The following is a 19,832-nucleotide window of genomic DNA, read 5'->3' on the forward strand; positions in this document are numbered from 1 at the left end:
TTGGAGGAAATCGGGTTGCTGTATATTTATGTTTATTCTGTAAGGATTCCCGTCTCCTCCGTTTGTTTCTGAGGTTTTACAATCTGTTTTACAAACTCTTTCCCCCAGAATCTGAGATGCTTTACTAACATCAGACAGAACCAGAGCGGTGAGTGTACCACAACAGAAGTGTGAGGAATATAAAGTCATGAATTTGGTAAATAATGAGTTCTGGTCCTCACACTGTATGATGTTCTCAGCTAAAGTTAGCGCTGATAATACTCTCTCTCTCTCTCTCTCTCTCACACACACACACACACACACAGTGGTGTAAAGTTACACATGACTGCTTTATTTATAGCAGTGTGTGAAAGGCTTCGGATGGCTGGGCACTGAGAGAAGAACACTGATCGTGAACTGTTTCACTTTTTCATGTAGAAAAGAAAATCCAGGCAAATCCAGCAGCCGTGATGCAGTGAGGAGTTCAGCTCAGGAAGGAGAACTGCACATACTCTTTCACGTTAGTGTAAAGGTAGATAAATACAGATAGAAAGACAGACAAGCAGACAGACAGGTAGATAGAGAAATTGAAAAGACATCTGGACACACAGTTTATCGTGTCGTTTAAAAGTGTTGTTTCTTTTCCTCAGTGTAGATCGTTCTGTCTGCGTCGCCCCCTCTGGCTGCTATGGGGAACTACAGCTCTACAGGTAAGCAGTAACCGCTTTCTCCTACATGCCAAAATGTAATTATGTTAGAAATCTAATAAATAATCAACAGTTTACACCAAAGCGCTGCTGCTGAGTTCTGGATTGTGATTGCTCAGAAGGTGTTGATTAATTTTCTATAACAGCAGCTCTGACAGTAGTGCAGCTACACATCACAGGTTTATATTCGTTATATTATTTTCGCGCTTGTTTCTAATACATTATCATTTCTATAGTAACAGCTCATTCACAGGGACGTTTATAGCAGATGCTATAGATGTGGTGAAGCTTTATTAAAGTAAGGAGACATTTATATAACGGGTATGGAACGAGTCTACAGTGTCAGCGCTGTGTAACAGTCAGAGGTAAAGCATCTTCAGGACTGAGGAGTTTACACTTCTTTGCACTTTCTCAGAAACATGACAAGCTGCGATTTATTTTTGTTTTTGTTGTTTTTGTTTTATTAACTTCAAGAGTGAGGGGGGAAAGGAATAGGAACCAACACTGTACTGCAACATGAAATGGAACTATAAATAGATAAAGTATGACGTGTCGTTCTCTAATAAATATAAAATATCATTGTTGGTAAGTTGCTGTGGTGTAAGAGGAATAAAACTCTTGGGGATGTGCTGTTAGAGGAAATTAATCAACTTAAGGGTGGTACCAGTAACTCCACTCTTCACAGCCCTCAACCCCCCCACCCCAACCCCAACCTACCCACACACCCCACCCACACACACCCCACACACAAACACCCCCCCCACACACACACCACCCACACCCCACGCACACACACACCCCACACCCCCCCACACACACACCCCAACCCCACACACCCCAACCCCACACACACCCCAACCCCCCCACACACACACCCCACCCCCCACACAACCCAGACCACCCCCCATCCCCACAGCACACCCCCACACACACACCCCAACGCTACACACACCCCAACCCCCCCACACACACACCAACCCCACACACCCCAATTCCCCACACACACACCCCACCCCACAAACATTCACCATAATAAAAAGTGATGCATGTGATATGAATATAAATCTTCTCTAACATGCATCATGTCTAAATAATGACTCATTTATAGTTCATATTAATAATAGTAAAGTTTTTTCTGTAACCACAGTAACAGTAATGTGTTTGTAATTGCTTTCAGAATGTAATTACATGGTTGGGTTTTTTTTGTCCTTTAAAGAGATTGAAGTTTTTAAAGGCATTGTATCAGCAGCGGGGAGCGAAACACACACACTGCAGAACCAAGCCTCAATTAATCATGTCAGTAAGTGATTCAATTATTCAGTCAGCCTGCATGTGAACTGTGATCACGTGTGTGTGTGTGAAATTCTTAAAATCCTAAAATGAAAGGAATGAAAGTGGAATAAAACTCTGCTTCACATTCTTAAATATTAACACTCTGTTGTTAGTTTTGGCTTTTGTTGTGTTAATGTAACCAGCATCTGCTAAAACAGAACCTCAGCGCCCCCTGGTGGTGCAGCCTGCTTTAGTGCTTGTACTCTTGATGTCGTATCCAGATGCCCTGCGCGCATATATATATATATATATATATATATCCATCATCTGGGTACAGCACCAAAAGACACGTATCTTAAAATAAAGCATCAAAATATAATGATTTGAAAGTAAGATCTCCAGCCTGAGAACATCACTCGGTCTGTCAGCGCTGATCAGAGGTCCTGCAACAGATCTTCATCTCTCTGTGCTCACTGATATCTGCAGCATGAAGTGTGGGATCGTCTGACTGAAACGCTGCAGGAACCCGATCTGTTCTCCCTCAAGTTCCTCCACAACATCACAGAGACGACCGGAGAACCTTCAGTAAGACACGCACACACACACACACACACACACAGAGCACAATGTGACTAGAATCTAGAAATAAATGCAGGAGGATGGAAATGCAAGATGTTTGGGATGGGTTTAATCGAGACTCATTATGGTATCCATGACACAGTAACGTATTAGAACGAGCGCATTAATTATAAATAAACCTGCGATTTGCAGCTTCTGGCATGCATCTTCTCAGGATTAAAGCCAGTATCTCCAACAGAATAATGATGTTCTCCTACTAGAACTCTGGTGTTATCAGTAATTATCAGTCATTTATGCAGATGAAGTTCTTCAACTCTTTTTTTTTTCTAGGAACCTAAAACAGATGCTCCTCCAGAACCAGAAGTCTCTCCATCTCCAGAAGATTCCTCTGCATCCTCTAACTCCTCCTCCCCGACCGTCTCCTCCCTCATTTCCGCACTCAGATCCTCAGCTTCCTCCTTGTCACGTCCTAAACCCCATCTCGTTGCTCACGGCCCTCCGACTTTACAGAAACTAAATGTGGAGCTTCAAGACATGAGAGAGGAGCTGGAGCTGCTGAAGACTCAGCACAAGTACGCAAGAGTGTGTGTGTGTGTGTGTGTGTGTGTGCTACAATAATGTATTTCTACCAGAGAGGTCTACAAATCCCCCAGAATTTGCATACAGCCGCTTTAAAACACTAAAAATCAAAGTGAAAATGAATATTTATTTGTGTCATAGGAGAGAAATTAAACTGCTAATGAGCGAGCTAGATGAAGAGAAGAAAATGCGCCTTTCGCTGCAGGTAAACACTACAATTACACTCTGAGGGCGTGTCCCAAACCGCACACCATATTCACTACATAGTCCACATAAACACCATCATCACTCCACTGTGTGCGTGTCCCAAACCTCACGTGTACTGTGGTGCCTAGCTCTCTTTCTCACTTCACTCTCATGTTTCAGGTCGAGGTGGAGCGTCTTAAGAGGCGCATGTCCAAATAAGACGTGAGCACGTCACATTGTAAAGATGTTTCCATGATAACTGTGGAAATTAAACACACTCCCAGGATGAAACGATTTGGTGTTTAAGAGAAGGACACAACGTGCTTTGAGAAAAATGGTTCTTCATCTCCCGCGTCTTTGTGTTCCCAGAGCGTGTGGATCCTCGGATGACACGTGACGTGTTCCATTCGTACTAACCTATGAGTTCACTACCTAGTACACTATTTACACCTGAAGTAAACACACCCCTTGGTACTGCACTCAGCGCACATGGATCTTACTGTATGTGTATATCTTATTCATTTTTCTCCTACAACACACTGTGACTTAAAAACGGTTGTCTTCCACTTCCTGTTCATGTTAACCCTCACACATCATATCACTATACTGAAGACATCTTTAGGATAACTCATTCATTAAACACAACATCCACTCCATTACTCGTTACAGGGAGTAAATATGGAGTTAGAAAAAACACCTGAACCCACAATACTGAGAAAAGTGTATGATGATGTCCAGCCGTCTGTGCTTCCTGTTCTCTCTCTCTCTCTCTCTGATGAGAGAAATAAAGCTTCATTAAACTCGGGCGCCATCTGCTGGGAGACTGCTGTAACTGCTTTGGGGAAAACTGTAACAGTTAATTGTGTGTGATTTTTATTTGATGCTCATCTGTAATGTCCTGAAATAAACCAATATGAATTCTTCTACACTGCAGCCCTTCTCACATATTCCAATGTGTTTAAATAAAGTGTGTGTTACTTTACAATCATCAGCACATCTCTGAACTCCTTTGTGTGGCTCTAGATCCATCTGCATGCCTCTAGAACCCTAAACACTTCTCTAGAACTCTCAACACATGTTCAGAACCTTCGGCATTCTGCATAACTTGTCACTAGACCACACACATGGCTCTAAAACTCTTGTTGCTCCTCTATAACCCTCAGCGTATCTATAGAGTCATCAATGCATCTCTAGAAGCCCTATTGCATATCTATAACCCGTAGCATGTCTCTAGATTCTTTAGCTTGTTGGTAGAGCCCTCATAACATCTCAAGAACCAACAGTATATCCCTGGAGTCCTCATCACTTCTCTAGAACATTCAGCTTGTCCCTAGAGTTCTCACTATCTGACTAGAATTGTCTGCACTTCTCTATAACCCTCAAAATGTCTCTAGAACTCTCTGTGCAGATCTAGAGTTGTCATGCTTTTCTAGAACACTCATCGCATCTCAAGAACCCTCAGTGTGGCCCTCAACACGTCCCTAGGACCTTCAACGCGTGTCTAGAACCATCAGTGCATCTGACAAACTCTCATTGCATGTCTAGAACCACTGACATAGCCCTGGCACAGAGTCCTGACCACTTCTCTAGAACCCTCATCATGTCTCTTGAACCCTTGGCATGTCTCTATAATCTTTAGCTTATCTCTAGAACCATCATCACATCTCTAGAACCTTCAGGATGTCTTTAGAATCCTCACTCCTCACACTGCTCATTACAGCGAGTGCATCACTGCTGAGGTTCACACAAATCATCATAAACGTGTGTTTTATTAGAAATTTTGTTTTACAAAAGCACAGAATTATAACATTTGCACATACTTAATAAATTAAAATAAATACAAAATTTAATTTTTTTAAAGAGTCTGTTTATGTTTAAATGAAAGCCACGTTTAATATTCTTAGAGAATAATATTTCATATTATATCCTACACCACTGTGCACATGAACACAGCCGGTAATATTTTAACATTTTAATCCCTTAATAGCCACAGCAACTTAGCATAAAGACTGAATATTTATTATACTGTATACTATGTACATCCCCAGAGAGAAATATGACACTTATTGGCCTTATTATGACTAACATTGTTTTATATTAAATATTATATTTGCCTTATTGTTTAGGAAATGGCTGAAAACTGGATTGTGTAAGACAGATCCATAGCCGTGTTTCAAATCATGTACTGCTAGTGCACTAATGTGTTCACTCAGGGAGCTTGCAGCCTGCTCTACTGAGAGGAAGGGGCGGAGCCATCAGAGATCTGAAATGTTCAAAATGGTCCAGCGGGAGAACAGAGCTACATTAGCACAGATAAATACAGAACAGAAACCAGAACAGGACCAAATTAGGTAGGAAATGTTTCTGGTCCTGGTTCTGCTGGTGCTCTTCTGATCTTCATTCTATTCCATTTCTGCTTCTGTGGCTGATCTGTTCCTGTTCTGGTTCTTGTGCTGTTCTTATTCCGGTTTTAGTTCAGTCACCATTCTGGTCCCAGTCCTGTTCTATCCTGTCCTGCCCCTGACCTGGTTCCTGTACTGTTCCTGTCCTGATTCTCATCCTGATCCTGTTCTGGTTCTGTTTCTGGTTCTGATCTTGTACCTCATCTGTCCTGTCCTAGTCATGTTCCTGTTCTGATTCTCCTCCTGTTCTGGTTCCTGTTCTGATTCTCCTGTTGTTGTTGTCCCATTCCTGTTCTGGTTCCTGTTCTGGTTCTCCTGCTGTTGTTGGATAACAGGAACATTCCTGTTCTGGTTCCTGTTCTGTGAACATCAGGGCAGCTCAGTGGTGTGAGGTTCCCTGTGCTGGTCATTTCTGTCCGGTGTAAACTGTTAACATTTGTTATGTGGCATTACACACAGATACAGTGTGTGTAGTGTAAGAGTGTACTGTGTGATTTGAGACACAGCGAGTGAGTGAGTGAGCGAGTGAGTGAGTGAGCGAGCGAATGATGATCGGTCATACACTCAGAGTTCTGCATCTGTTCCTGGATCAGAAGTTTGAGTCGTGACAGGGAATGGGTCTGAAAGTGACCTCTTTGTTTTCCTCCAGCAGAAGATCGTAGCGGCACATCGGTCTGAAACGAGACACAAACGGAGAGCTGTGATTGGACAGAACAAACACACAGTGTGATGAACACGGCTCTGTGCGTGTGGGTGTGTGTACCTCAGGCCGATCTTCAGAGGAGTAAGGCGGAATCGGAGGACACGGAGTTTATAGTGATGTGTAAATACATTCGCTGTCACATACTTCAGCGTGATTTTCTCAACAGGATAGACGTCTTGCTTGAATTGCGCCAGCAACGTGGTCTCAGTGTACCGCTCGAATTTAAATGACTTGCTGAGAGGGTACAGAGATACATGGTAGAAATGAACATAACATTACTGTATATATACAGAGTGTGTGTGTGTGTGTGTGTGTGTGTAGTATTAGATTAGACACAGACAGACTCACTGGTCAATCTGAGTCTCTGTTTCCTGTGCGTTGTTCTTTAGCATGATGGTGATGGTCCCCCATCGCACCTCAGAGTTCCAGCTCACGATCTCCACTTTATATCCGCTTTCTGTAGAGACACAAACACATGAGTCAGCTGATATTCGTGTATAATAAATATCAGAAACTTCTAAAGCGATAAAGATTGAATGCATGAAAGAGTCTAAAGCAGGAAAATCAGGGTGAAAACAAACACAGTCAGAATATTTTCATATGTTCCATTTTGAGCTCACTGCAGTACGGAGCTTCTTGGTTTGTGGTGAAAAACGTCGTCGTCTGTCTGAGTTTCAGCAGAACGTCCTTCCATTTGGTCACATCGTAACCTGCAATCATAACGCGAGTCATTCCTCAGCAAAGTCCTGTCAGGAACAAACTGCTTTATTAAACCAAATATCATTCCTCAGGAAACGTGTGTTCTGATTGGTTGAGAGGAGTGGGAATGATGATGATGATGATGATGATTATTATTATCCTCTTACCAAATACTGGACAGCCAGAGGAGATAAAGCGCTCGCAGCTTAAACACTTCCCATCCAGGAAGTCCGAGTAATCAGAACACGGATACGCTGTGATCTGACGAGACTGATTGATTGAGTCCAAATACAGAAACACTGAGCGCTGATGATCACATTTAAAATATTTTGAACCTAGAGAGAGACAGACAGAGAGACAGACAGACAGAGAGAGACAGACCTTGTCTTAACAATAACATTTTCTTGTTATATATATTTGTAAGAGTTTATTGTTGATTTATCTGTTAATTTATTTATGTACAGTGTATTTATTTGTTTATTTCATGGATGGTGCTTTGACAATACTGTACCACAGTCATGCTAATAAAGCTGGTTTAAATTCAAAATTTGAATTTCAGAGAGACAGGACAAAGAGATGAGACAAAGACAAAGAGACAGAGAGAGAGAGAGAGAGAGAGAGAGACAGGAAAAGAGAGACAGAACTGAGTGATGGGACAGAGAGAGAGTAGAGATAGACAGGAAAAGTGAAAGACAGGACAGAGAGTAGAGGGAGAGAGAGACAGGACAGAGAAAGACAGGACACAGAGAGGCGGGACATAGAGATGGGACAGAGAGAGAGGCAGGACAGAGAGATGGGACAGAGAGAGAGAGGGAGAGAGAGAAAGACGGGACAGAGAGATGGAAGAGAGAGAGAGAGAGAGAGAGAGAGAGAGAGAGAGAGGGAGAGAGAGAGACGGGACAGAGAGATGGGAGAGAGGAGAGAGAGAAAGAGACGGGACAGAGAGAGAAAGAGAGAGAGATGGGACAGAGAGATGGGAGAGAGAGACAAAGAGAGAGAGAGAGAAAGAGAGAGATGGGACAGAGATGGGAGAGAGAGAGGGAGAGAGAGAGAAAGAGATGGGACAGAGAGATGGAACAGAGAGAGAAACAGAGAGAGAGATGAGACAGAGAGATGGAACAGAGAGAGAAAGAGAGAGAGAGATGGAAGAAAGAGGAGAGAGAGAAAGAGAGAATTGAATTGGAATTTCAAAAGCCTTTTATTTACAAGCTTTTAAAAGCTACATCGACCTATTTCGGTCCCACAGAGTCATCGCAAATGACCCTAAAAGCAAAAAGTAAAATAAATTTATATTATATATATATATATATATATATATATATATATATATATATATATATATATATATATATATATATATATATAGATAGATAGATAGATAGATAGATAATTAAAATAATTCTCCTTCCAGTTGCCTTTAAAACCCCCAGGGAATAAAGAATATAAAAAAAGCAAACAAGTTGCAAACAAGTTTCAAACAGTATGTACACAGTCTTCTAAAAATTGATGAAATCTCACTTTTTTTTCCTGCAACCACACATAATGCCCCTTCCAGACACTATATATTTTCAAATGATACAAGGTCTTTCATCTCTTGGTAAAACTTAAAATCAATTAATATCCTAGATTTTAACAGAATCACAAAAACCAGTAAAATACTGTCCCCTGAATTTGATTCAATTTTGTTTCTCCTGCTGACATATATGGCCATCTTTGCCTGCCCTATGATAAAATTTATCAACTGACACTTAAACCTTTTTTTTTGAGAGTATTTAAAACCAAAAATAAAAAGTTTCGATTGTAAAACTCTCATTAAAATGGCCAAACAGTCTCTGTAAAACAGTAAAAAGAGGCTTCAATCTTACACAGTGCATAAACATGTGAAAAACAGATTCTCTCACGGCACTGAAAGGACATTCATAACTCACATCAGGGTTTAAAACACAAATAAAAGAATTAACAGCCACTGCACCGTGCAAAATCCTCCATTGTAAATCCCCACACTTTTTTGTTAATGGTGACTTGTACAAGGCTCTCCATTGTGGCTTTACATGTTCCTTTATTTGTAGAACAGAACGCCAAGGTGTGTTGACTCTTTTGTCCAGAAACTTTTAATTCAGAGATAGTACACAAGTTTCGTACAGTTCTTTCCCAGATGGTAACTTGGGACCCACAAAACTTAGTTTTTCAGATTAAAAAAAAACACCTGAGCACTCACATACATTTGCCGAGACTCTAAAATCCGGAAAAGGATCTCAGTCATTGGGACTACTTAGCCCTCCGGAATATTCCTCCAGCATTTTCAAGACCTCTTCAGTCAACAGGGACCTCCATTCCACAAGGAACTGCATGACTACACGGACTGACCTCATCTTTATGTGTCCAGCAACTGCCACCGCGTTCCCAAACTCCGGTCCTGCTAAGGTCAGTAGGTCACCCAGAGTGACGACTCCAGCCCTGCGGAACCCCTCCATAAGCGCAGGAAATGGCTTTCTCTGAGATACATCTAAAATAGAACCATTTATGATTGGCTCCTGCAGCAGCCAGTAGAGAGAACTTGAGCATTGTACTCTCTGCACTGTTAAAAGTCCCCACACTTTAAAAACATTACGGTAAAAAACAGGAAGTTTCCTGATGTCCATCTTTTTCGGGTCCATCCAGAAAAGAGGTTTATGTAAATCCAGCCCTTCAAGTGTCCGTAAAATGGCACATACTACAGCCTTCCAGTTTGCATTTACAGTTCCATGTAGCAGCCTTCGCACAAACTGTAACCGAAAGGCTGCAGTCCTGCTCTGCAGGTGTACCAGTCCATGTCCCCCTTCATCCTTGGGGAGAAACAGAACACTCTGTGGAACCCAGTGTAGATTGTCCCAAAAAAAATTTACCAAAATTGACTGGATTTTAAATAAAACATGTATTGGGGGATCGATGCACGCAAGCCTATGCCAAAGGGATGATGCTACCAGGTTGTTGATTATAAGCACACGCCCCCTAAAGGACACTTTTTTTAACTAAAAAAATTCCACTTCTCCAAACGACCCTTTACCTTCTCATCAGTCCCTTCGAAGTTTTTCCCCATAAACCCTTCATCTCCTAAAAACACCCTCAAACACTTAAAACCATCTCTACACCATAATAAGCGGTCTGGGAGGCTTGGGACGCCGCCTAACCATCTCCCGATTAAAAACGCCACACTTTTCTCCCAGTTTACCTTGGCGGAAGAAACAATTCTAAAATCGTCAGTGATCTTCAACATCGTATCAACATCCCTCTGGCTGCCAAAAAGTATCGCCACATAATCAGCATATGCTGATAGTTTAAAAACACCCTCACACTTTGGAATTATTATACCTTGCAGTTCTGTTCTCAGTTTTGCTAAAAGAGGTTCAATCGCAAGGGAATACAACATGCGGGCATCCTTGTCTTATTCCCCTATGAACTTTAAAAGGAGCACACAAGTCACCATGAATCTTCAGACTAAACTGTCACCCAGTACCTCCAGTAGGTCAAAACCCATTTCAGGCCAAAAAGACTTATAAAAGTCAGCCGGTAGACCATCGATTCCTGGTGCCTTGCCACTCTCCATACCCTGGAGGGCTCGTAGCAGTTCCTTTAGGGTCAACGCCCCTCTGAGGTTTGCATGTGTTTCCTTTGACACCTGAGGGAGATCCTTCAAAAAGACGTTATCATGGGCCTGTTCATTGGAGATTTCACACTTGTACAGTTCCTCGTAGAAACCGACTGCTCTCTTTCGAATTTCTCTATGGTCCAATAAAAGTGTCCCATCATCAGAAAACAGGCCATGTATCATCTTATTTTGACCATTCTTTTTTTCCAAATTAAAAAAAAAAATTGACGGTGCATCCATACACTCCACAGTCTGAAACCGTGACCTGACCAGAGCTCCTTGTGCGGTAACGTCTAGCAATTTAGTCAATAAATTCTTTTTTGTTCTTAAATTTTCTATGCATACGTGCCGTCCTGTGTTTTTCATTAACTCTTGAAGCGCCATTATTTCATCCTCCAAGGATTTCATGTGTAGAGTTGTGTCTCTCGTGACATTGGTGGTATACTGTTGACACAGCTGTTTAATTTGCGTTTTGGCAAAATCCCACCACTGTTGCACCGATTTAAAAGAAACCTTTTCGGGATTCACACGTTTTTCTGGACAGGCCCGCAGCAGATGACCAGATAAACCGCACCCAAAACACTTCCTTGTAGTAGTAGTAGCGAAATAACATAATTAAAATCTTCCACCTTTACATTGAGTGTCAGATCCAGATCATTATTATCATTCATAACCATGTACACAAACCGTCTTAAAGACACAATATGTTTTACACGAGGGGATTTACTTGTAATCGCCATCTTCTTGATCTGAGAGACCAATTTTCCATAGCGGGATAAAGTTTGTGACAGAACCTCATCCTTAATAAAAGGAGGAACATTAGACAGGATGACTTTTTCAGACGGGGTTGATAAAGGAAGCACTAAGTGGAACACACCATCAATCACAACTCCGTTGTCAACCATTTTGTTTGCCAACTCCACCGTTTTCAGAAACCACACGTCGGCACTATTCATACGGGCCACAGACAGAATGTTGTCGTATCCAACACTCCCCTCCCCCCCCCACCCCCCCCACGGCCAGACTAACCTCCTCAAAACTGGCGGTAGTGGCTACTTTTATAGCATGCCGCCGCGTGAGGGAATCATACTTCCCCGTACCTGAGACAGCCATGCTCCAACCATGGAAACAGCCGCCCAGGCCAGCGGGAAAAATCACACACACACCCACGCACACGCACGCACGCGCACACGCACGCACACGCACGCACGCGCACGCACGCACACACACGCACACGCACGCACACGCACACACACACACACACACACACACACACACACACGCGCACCAAACAAGAGTAAATTAAGACTCCCTCAGAAAACTAAGACCTAAAAGGAAATCGTATTTCTGAAGAAAAGATAGATAGAAAAATGAACAAGCGAACTTTGGAGCAGCGGCCTCGGCCACGCTCCGCACACACTCACTCACTACCGCTCCGACTCCGCCCACTCACTGAGTCCATGCGCACACGAGAGAGAGAGAGAGAGAGAGAGAGAGAGAGAGAGAGAGAGAGAGAGAGAGAGAGAGAGACGGGAGAGAGAGAGAGAAGGGACAGAGAGACGGGACAGAGTTTATTTGATGCTTTTTTGTCTTCTCTCTCCATTGGTTCTAATGATTAGTGACTGACCTGAGAAGATACTCTTTGGACAGCCGGGCTGATCAGATCCTCCGTTTGCGTAATAATCGATGTGTCCGAGTGAATCCCGATATCCAAACGCTAATCATAAAAATCCAACAAAGCTTCGTTTTGATATAAAATCATCCTTAATGTTGTTTTAGCTTCAGTAAAATTTCACAAAGAAACGTTTTGAGCCAAACAGAAGAGAAACTCACCGTCCATGTCCGTGTGCAGAACGTCAACAAACTGAGCGTCAGACGGATCCAGGCGCTCGTCAGGGGATGTTCCTCGGAACGACGGACCTGCCGGATCCAGAGCTGATCCCAAACACCAAGGACATTTCAGTTTTAGTCTTTCAGTACTCAAGGGTTTCAGCACTCAAGTTTAACTGCAGTGTTTCAGTACTCGAGTGTAACTGCAGTGTTTCAGTACTCAAGAGTTTCAGCACTCAAGTGTAACTGCAGTCTTTCAGTACTTGACTTTTTCAGTACTCAAGTGTAACTGCAGTGTTTCAGTACTTGACTGTTTCAGTACTCACATGTAACTGCAGTATTTTAGTACTCGAGTGTTTCAGTACTCACATGTAACTGCAGTATTTTAGTACTCGAGTGTTTCAGTACTCGAGTGTAACTGCAGTGTTTCAGTACTCGAGTGTAACTGCAGTGTTTCAGTACTCGAGTGTAACTGCAGTGTTTCAGTACTCGAGTGTAACTGCAGTGTTTCAGTACTCGAGTGTAACTGCAGTGTTTCAGTACTCGAGTGTAACTGCAGTGTTTCAGTACTCGAGTGTAACTGCAGTGTTTCAGTACTCGAGTGTAACTGCAGTGTTTCAGTACTCGAGTGTAACTGCAGTGTTTCAGTACTCCAGTGTTTGAGTACTCGAGTGTACCTGCAGTGTTTCAATACTTGAGTGTTTCAGCACTCAAGTTTAACTGCAGTGTTTCAGTACTTGAGTGTTACAGTATTCAAGTGTAACTGCAGTGTTTTAGTCACCATCCATTTTAGACGGATCCAGGCGCTTGTCAGGATATTTTCCTCGGAACAACCAACCTGCCGGGTTCAGAGCTGATCCAAAATATCAAGAACGTTTTAGTCTTTCAGTACTTGACTATAACGGCAGTGTTTCAGTATTTAGTGATTCAGTACTCAAATGTAGCTGTGTTTCTGTACCTGAGTGTTTCAGTACTGCAGTGTTTCAGTACTGAAGTGTCACTGTTTTACCTGTAATCCTGCCAATGGAGCCATTAAAATTTGCACCAGTGAAGCCGGAGATGTGAGCTCCTAAACTCACACCAATCATGTGGATGGAACTGAGGTTCAGTCCTGCTTGCTGCAACACACACACACATATATACACACACACACACACACACACACACACAGGATTAAGTCCAAAACTAACACACCTTTAAGCCAGGCTTCATTAAAGTACCTTCTTATTGATGATCAACACTGTGTGTGTGTGTGTGTGTGTGTGTGTTTGTCTCACCTTTATGAAATGTGTGATGTTGTTGGCGACAGGCCGTGTGTTCTTCACCACCTGGAGATAGTTGATGTTGGTTGCTCCTCGGTTCCAGTCCACCACGATGACGTTGATGTCACTGCGGCTCAGGATGGACTCTACTATTCTGTTCATCCAGATGGGGGGGGACCCGGTGGGCCGGTAACCATGGATGAGGAAGGTGCAGGGGCGGGAGCGGTTAAAAGTGGGTGTGGCAGAAAGGTCTTCATGGGACAGCAGCTTCCCGCAGGTGACGTTTTCACGCGTGTAAAGAATCAGACGGACCACCAGAGACGTACCGACTATAGAGTGTTTCAGATCCAGATCAGTGATCTGCTCACACTCCTCACCTACACACACACGCACACACACACACACACACACACACACACACACACACACACACACACACACAAACACAATGAGTGGACAGGAAAATCCTCCATTCTTTCTTTATTCCCATTATTTCTTTCTTTCATCCATCCATTCTTTTACATTCGCTTTCTTTGTCTTCCTTTCCTTCTTTCTTTAACATTCCATCCCTCCTTTCTTAGTTCTTTCTTTTCCTTCATCACATTGTTTTGCTCTTTCTTCCTTCTCTTCGTTCTTTACTCTATCCACTTTCTTTTTCATTCCTTATTTCTTTTAGGACTTTTTTCTTTTAACTCTTTGTTTAAGCTTTTTTTGTCTTTCTTTTTAGCTTGAGTCAGTTTTCTCTTTCTACTCTTCTTTCTTTCATCCCTTGTTTCATTTTAGTTTTGTCCCTTCATTATTTCTTTCTTTCATTTTTTGTTTGTTTTCATGGTTTTTTTATTAACTCATGAACCATTTTTCTAGCCATCCTTTACCACTCATCTCATGTTAGAACACTGTGTGTGTTTTGTTTTGTGAGTGGATGTTTTGGGGGGTTTTTCATAGTGTAATTTCATCACAGTTACAGTAAAGCAGCTGAGAAACGAAAAACACCCCCCCCCACCTTCCACACACACACACACACACACACACACACACAAACACACACACACGTGTTTTTGTTCTGTGGTGAAGCATGGTGTAATAAAACTGAAGGTTATTCAACGTATGCACAAAAACTGTTGGTCATGGGGTGTGTGTGTGTGTGTGTGTGTGTGGGTGTGGGTGTGTGTGGTTAGAGGTCATATGAGGAAGAGAACAGAGGGTGTTGAATGATACTCTACACTAACATGAGTATTAAGTCAGTGTGTTATTATTGGCTTAAAGCAGAGGAAACTGAACAATATGTTACCCGCACTGACAAAAAGAGAAAAACCCCCAAAGTTTCCTAAAAAATGTTATGTTCTGTTCAGTTCTGTTCTGTTTCTATAGACTTTTTAACTACAGACAGTCTCACAAACAGTTTTACAGACATGTGGATGTAGATTTAATTTTATATCCTCGATGAATCTAGAGGCGACGGTAGTGAGAAAAAAAAAACACTGAGACGACACAAAGAAGGAACCTTGAGAGGAACCAGACTCAAAGGGGAACAGGGTGACACCGAATAGTGCGACTATAAATTATTACACTTCTGTAACTGTATGCTATAAAGTCAAACAGTACGGAGTGTGTTGAGAGGAGGGGCATGTGAGGCACAGACAACAGTTTGGGGTGGGGTGGTGTGGGGGCAAAAACCAACGAACGTTAGCAAAAAAAAAAAAACGTATAAATGTACAAAAACTGCAGACAGCGTGAAGGACAATGACACTTTGTAGATGATATTGTAGTTTCACCCCCATTACTCATGTCCCGTAAGGCCCCGCCCATGAGAGCGTGGGAAGTCTGAGTCACACCACTCTTGAAAAGATCTACAGAACATCAGGGTCTTTTTTCCATTATTTTATCTTAAATCTATAGCATTTGAAGCTATAGCATCCATGTGAAGTGATCCACTGAAAATAATGAGACTTGGGTTTTCAGTGTAAATGTAGAAGCATCCTCATTAGCACCGAGCAATTCTCACCATCAGCCCAGGACTTTCAGGATTCCTTCAACTGTAAATGCAGCTGCAACTGATAAACGAATAAAATATACAGATAAACAAATAGAGAAATCAGCTAAACAAACTTTACAGCATAGTGTTTGGAGCAGTTTCTGAGTTTATACAGAATGTCAGAGATGCTGTAGTGTTCCTCTAATCTCTAATCTCCACAGCGATGATTCTCCTAACCATTATATTTGTAATTTATTAACAAACAGCACTTTGAGCTTCTCAACTCTTTATAATTAAATGTAATGTTCTGAAACGTCTGTGAGACTCAGGTCTTCATTAAACTGGTTCTGGATCACCTGAGCTGGGAGTTCAGGAAGTAATCCCATCCCATCCAGACACACTAAAGGTCCTGGAGTTCAGGCACGAATGTCAGAACACGAGCGTAAAACTGCTGATATCTTACAGGATCTTAACTAACTTCCTGTCTGGGTATTTTTTTTCCCCAGAAAGCTGCGCAAACATTCAGGAAAATGATTTTTCTGACACAATGTCTAAAAAGTGTGCCCCGTGTTATTTCTTGTGTTGTTTTTTTTTTTTTTAAAGAAAATGAACTCATAAGCCTTAATAAAAATGTCTAAGAGAAGGGAAAAACCAAAATATACATTTATCGTGTCCAAACTTTCACCTTCTGTAAATTCCTCTGTGTGTGTGTGTGTTTTAGTACTGCATGTCTAAACCATTTTTAACCCCGTTTCCAGTCCTGTGTTAATCCTGGGTCTAAGGATTTCCCTCAGTTGTGTTAACTGCGGTCTGGATCCATCATCATGATGAATGTTCTGATCCTCACTACAGTTTTTTCCATAAATCATGCTTCACAGCCCTGATTGTACAACACATCCTACAGGAAGCCTGGGTCTGACTCATCACCACCAACTGCTTCTCTCAAGAAAATCACTGTTTTTAAAACACCTTTTAAAAAAAAAAAAAAACATTAATCAAATCACAGCTCTGTTGGTGGGGGAGTGAAGAGAACACAGATGAAGCACTGAGTGCTGAAAGAAAACCAGTTTGTTAGCGAGTTCTGGACTTTACAACAACATGTCCAATCAGACTGGCTTCCAATATTGCACTGCAGCACTATAACTAACAACCTTCTTACTCTAGAGACCCTTTCGAACTCTAGAGACCCTTTCGAACGTTGTAAATCTAGGAAACTTTTTAAGTCTATTAAAAACATTGGGATGTTTGCTGGTACATCATGTTACAATCTCCTACATCTCCTCCTACCTATAGCTGAGCTACTGTACCTAGTTTACTGGAACAATCGGATACAAAACAGAGCTCCATGGTAACACTGTTGTCATGGTTACAGTGCAAGTGAAACTCATGTGAATGCAGCATGGATTTGTGAACATTAAGCCGAGGAAAATTATGGACTCATGTTTGATCACTGCTGAAATACAAACTAGCCTTTGATGTGGAAATTGTGTGTGTGTGTGTAGGTTCAGCTTTACCTCTACATATGGTGAATGGCATCAGTATGATAGCTATGAGTAAGCAGTGAGTAATCCTGAACATCTGAAAGAACAGAGACACAGAGAAAAAAATCCATCATTTATATTATCTGACCATTTAAAAATAAAATGTTAAAAATAAAAAATAAAGGATCAGGGACCTTTATGGCTAAAGCAGAACCTTGTAAATAAAATATTCAGGATTTAAATGCATTAATCATAGAAGATCACAGATTAATAATCAGCAGCTTTAATAACGATCACTTCACCTGTAGCTGGTGTTCTGAAAACAAGATAGAAATTAAGATTTATACTCGTTCAAACATAAAAGCTTCTCTTCCTCTGCACAAACATGCTATCCGTTTTGTCATTTGTTTGCTAGCAACGTTAGCATTAGCTTTCTATTGGTTCCAAAATAAACGATCCACAATATCAGTACCCTACGTGTAGTCCATCAGTAGAGTTAGCTTCTTTGGGTTTTTTTTTTAACATGCTGTTATATTGATGATCAGTTCACCAGTGTGTTTCCACATTTAAGCTAAAAGTACAACTTCTTTATCAGTCCACATCACTTCCTGATTTCTGCTTTAAACTTTGGGAGGCGGAGCATAAGGGAGGTTTAATGACTCTAATCTGTGCTGAGGAAAATTAGGTTGTTGTCCAAGATGGAGGCCCTCAGAAAAGCACAAAAACACCTTCCAGTGTTCAACTCCACCCTGAAGTTTAGTTCATGTTATTAGATGTTAGTTAGAGTCAGTATTTTTGCTGGCATTACTTAATAATAGCATGCTAACACCAAGACACACACTGCACACACACCGAACACACACACTGCACACTGAACATGTCTCAGCTGATCTGGAGTAAAGTGGACGTTGTGGACATTAAACTATTAGCAGAAATTTGTTGAATGGAGATTGAAATAAAGCAAATATCGTCTCTGTAATGTTTAAAGATGATGTTTTTAAATGTAAAGCTTTGTGTGTGTTAAAGAAAGCACAAAGTTTATAAAAAGCATTTTACACTTTTATTCCTGAACATAAAGGGTTAAACACTACAGGAACAGAGAGATACAGAAAGTTTAGTTTATGATTAACCAGGAATAAGAAACTCCCCTTCATTTCACATACACACACACACACACACACCTTTGTGTCCCAGACAGCAACAAAGTCAACAAAAGCAGCTGCTTTTCATAGCTTCACTTATCATCTGATTTCTCATTCATTATAAGTGACGTTAGCAGACCCTGCGATTAAAACATTCAGAACAGTGTGTACAGGTACATGAGATCAGATTCTCTGAATGTTTCTGCCTGAAAATAAAAGCAGCAGAAGACTGACATGATAAATGTGACAGCCTCTCTCTCTCCGGTGGAAACCATGTATGATATCCCATCACAGGTGTGAACACCATCTCACCTGTACACTCGTGATCCCGTCAGTAAGAGGGAATGTTAATGCCAGGAGTGAATGAGGCATCAGATACAGCTCAAGAGCTTCAGTTAACATTCACATTAAACCTTAGAATGGAGGAAAATCTCAGATACAGTAACTCAAATACCCACTCTTTACATCCGTGCTGAGAAGAAAAGCATCCCAGAACACACAAGAACACACAACACCTCAAACCTTGAGGTACAACGACAGAAGAGTTGGGTTCCTCAGTGCATCGGACACACACGCATATACCCACACTGACCCAGATTGGACCGATGAAGATCAGAAAAGCATCACCCGGTCTTTATCCCATCTTCATATATATTCATATAGATGTATGTTTATACACGTGCCAAGTGTATACACAAATATAGGTGTAGGTATAGAACATGTATACAAACACACACACACACACACACACACACACACACACACACACACACACATTTTGTGTGTTTGGAGCTAAAACAGAAACTGCACTAGTTCTCAGCTATGAAGCAGAAAAACTGGTTTAACACACCCATCTCTCTCTCTCTCTCTCCACACACACACACACACACACACACACACACACACGTGCTTACAGTGTTTCTAACATTGCGCACACACACATATTTCTGTACAGTAACAAGTCAGTGGGATTTGCATGTCTGTTTTTAATGTCATTAAAAGTAAGGTGTGTTGTGTGTGTGTGTGTGTGTGTGTGTGTGTGTGTGTGCGTGAGTGAGTGAGTGAGTGAGAGAGAGAGAGAGAGAGAGAGAGACTCTCCCTGTTTTTACAGTCAAAAGAAGCTCAACAGTCAACACACCTTTCAGACCGCTTTTATGTAAAACTAAACATACACCTGCATGCCGCTGAAACACACCTGCTCAGGTATTTCATTAAATCTAATTAAAATAAAGACACAGATCTTACCATGACGACCTCCTACAGCTCCTCAACTCTCAGACAGAAACCTCTGTGTGTGAGGGGGTGGGGGGAGATAGAAAATAAAGAAACTCAGCTGACACTAATTTTAGCTCCACCTCCTGCACGCAGACACACACACACACACACACACAGAGAGAGAGAGAGAGAG

The 19,832-nt window shown here is 41.7% G+C and overlaps 2 protein-coding genes across 5 annotated transcripts; one reads left to right on the forward strand and one right to left on the reverse strand.

Annotated features, from left to right (window-relative positions):
• The first annotated feature begins 423 nt into the window (after positions 1-423).
• On the forward strand, positions 424-3,821 carry si:dkey-71d15.2 (SH3 domain-containing kinase-binding protein 1). Of its 3 annotated transcripts, none has more exons than XM_053649027.1 (7): positions 424-511; positions 630-689; positions 1,903-1,982; positions 2,445-2,543; positions 2,868-3,109; positions 3,258-3,321; positions 3,483-3,821. In XM_053649027.1, the coding sequence occupies exons 2-7, from the start codon at positions 668-670 to the stop codon at positions 3,519-3,521; spliced, it is 546 nt and encodes a 181-aa protein (XP_053505002.1). In that variant the 5' UTR covers positions 424-511; positions 630-667; the 3' UTR covers positions 3,522-3,821. The 3 variants fall into 3 exon arrangements, with proteins under 3 accessions (XP_053505002.1, XP_053505001.1, XP_053505003.1); XM_053649026.1 differs by having other exon boundaries at positions 438-499; XM_053649028.1 differs by lacking the exons at positions 424-511; positions 630-689 and having other exon boundaries at positions 1,907-1,986.
• A 1,231-nt stretch (positions 3,822-5,052) lies between these two features.
• On the reverse strand, positions 5,053-19,740 carry lipia (lipase, member Ia). Of its 2 annotated transcripts, XM_053649023.1 has the most exons (12): positions 19,670-19,740; positions 17,316-17,379; positions 13,842-14,203; positions 13,574-13,682; positions 13,346-13,417; positions 12,568-12,669; positions 12,362-12,451; positions 7,274-7,441; positions 7,028-7,117; positions 6,756-6,864; positions 6,468-6,641; positions 5,053-6,378 (listed from the first exon to the last, which is right to left on the reverse strand). In XM_053649023.1, exons 1-12 carry the CDS (start codon positions 19,670-19,672, stop codon positions 6,294-6,296), a joined length of 1,428 nt encoding a protein of 475 aa, XP_053504998.1. In that variant the 5' UTR covers positions 19,673-19,740; the 3' UTR covers positions 5,053-6,293. The 2 variants fall into 2 exon arrangements, with proteins under 2 accessions (XP_053504998.1, XP_053504999.1); XM_053649024.1 differs by lacking the exon at positions 13,346-13,417 and having other exon boundaries at positions 19,670-19,739.
• Positions 19,741-19,832: the final 92 nt, after the last annotated feature.

The sequence above is a fragment of the Ictalurus furcatus genome, chromosome 18 (assembly GCF_023375685.1).
Source record: "Ictalurus furcatus strain D&B chromosome 18, Billie_1.0, whole genome shotgun sequence".
Taxonomy (NCBI): Eukaryota; Metazoa; Chordata; class Actinopteri; order Siluriformes; family Ictaluridae; genus Ictalurus; species Ictalurus furcatus.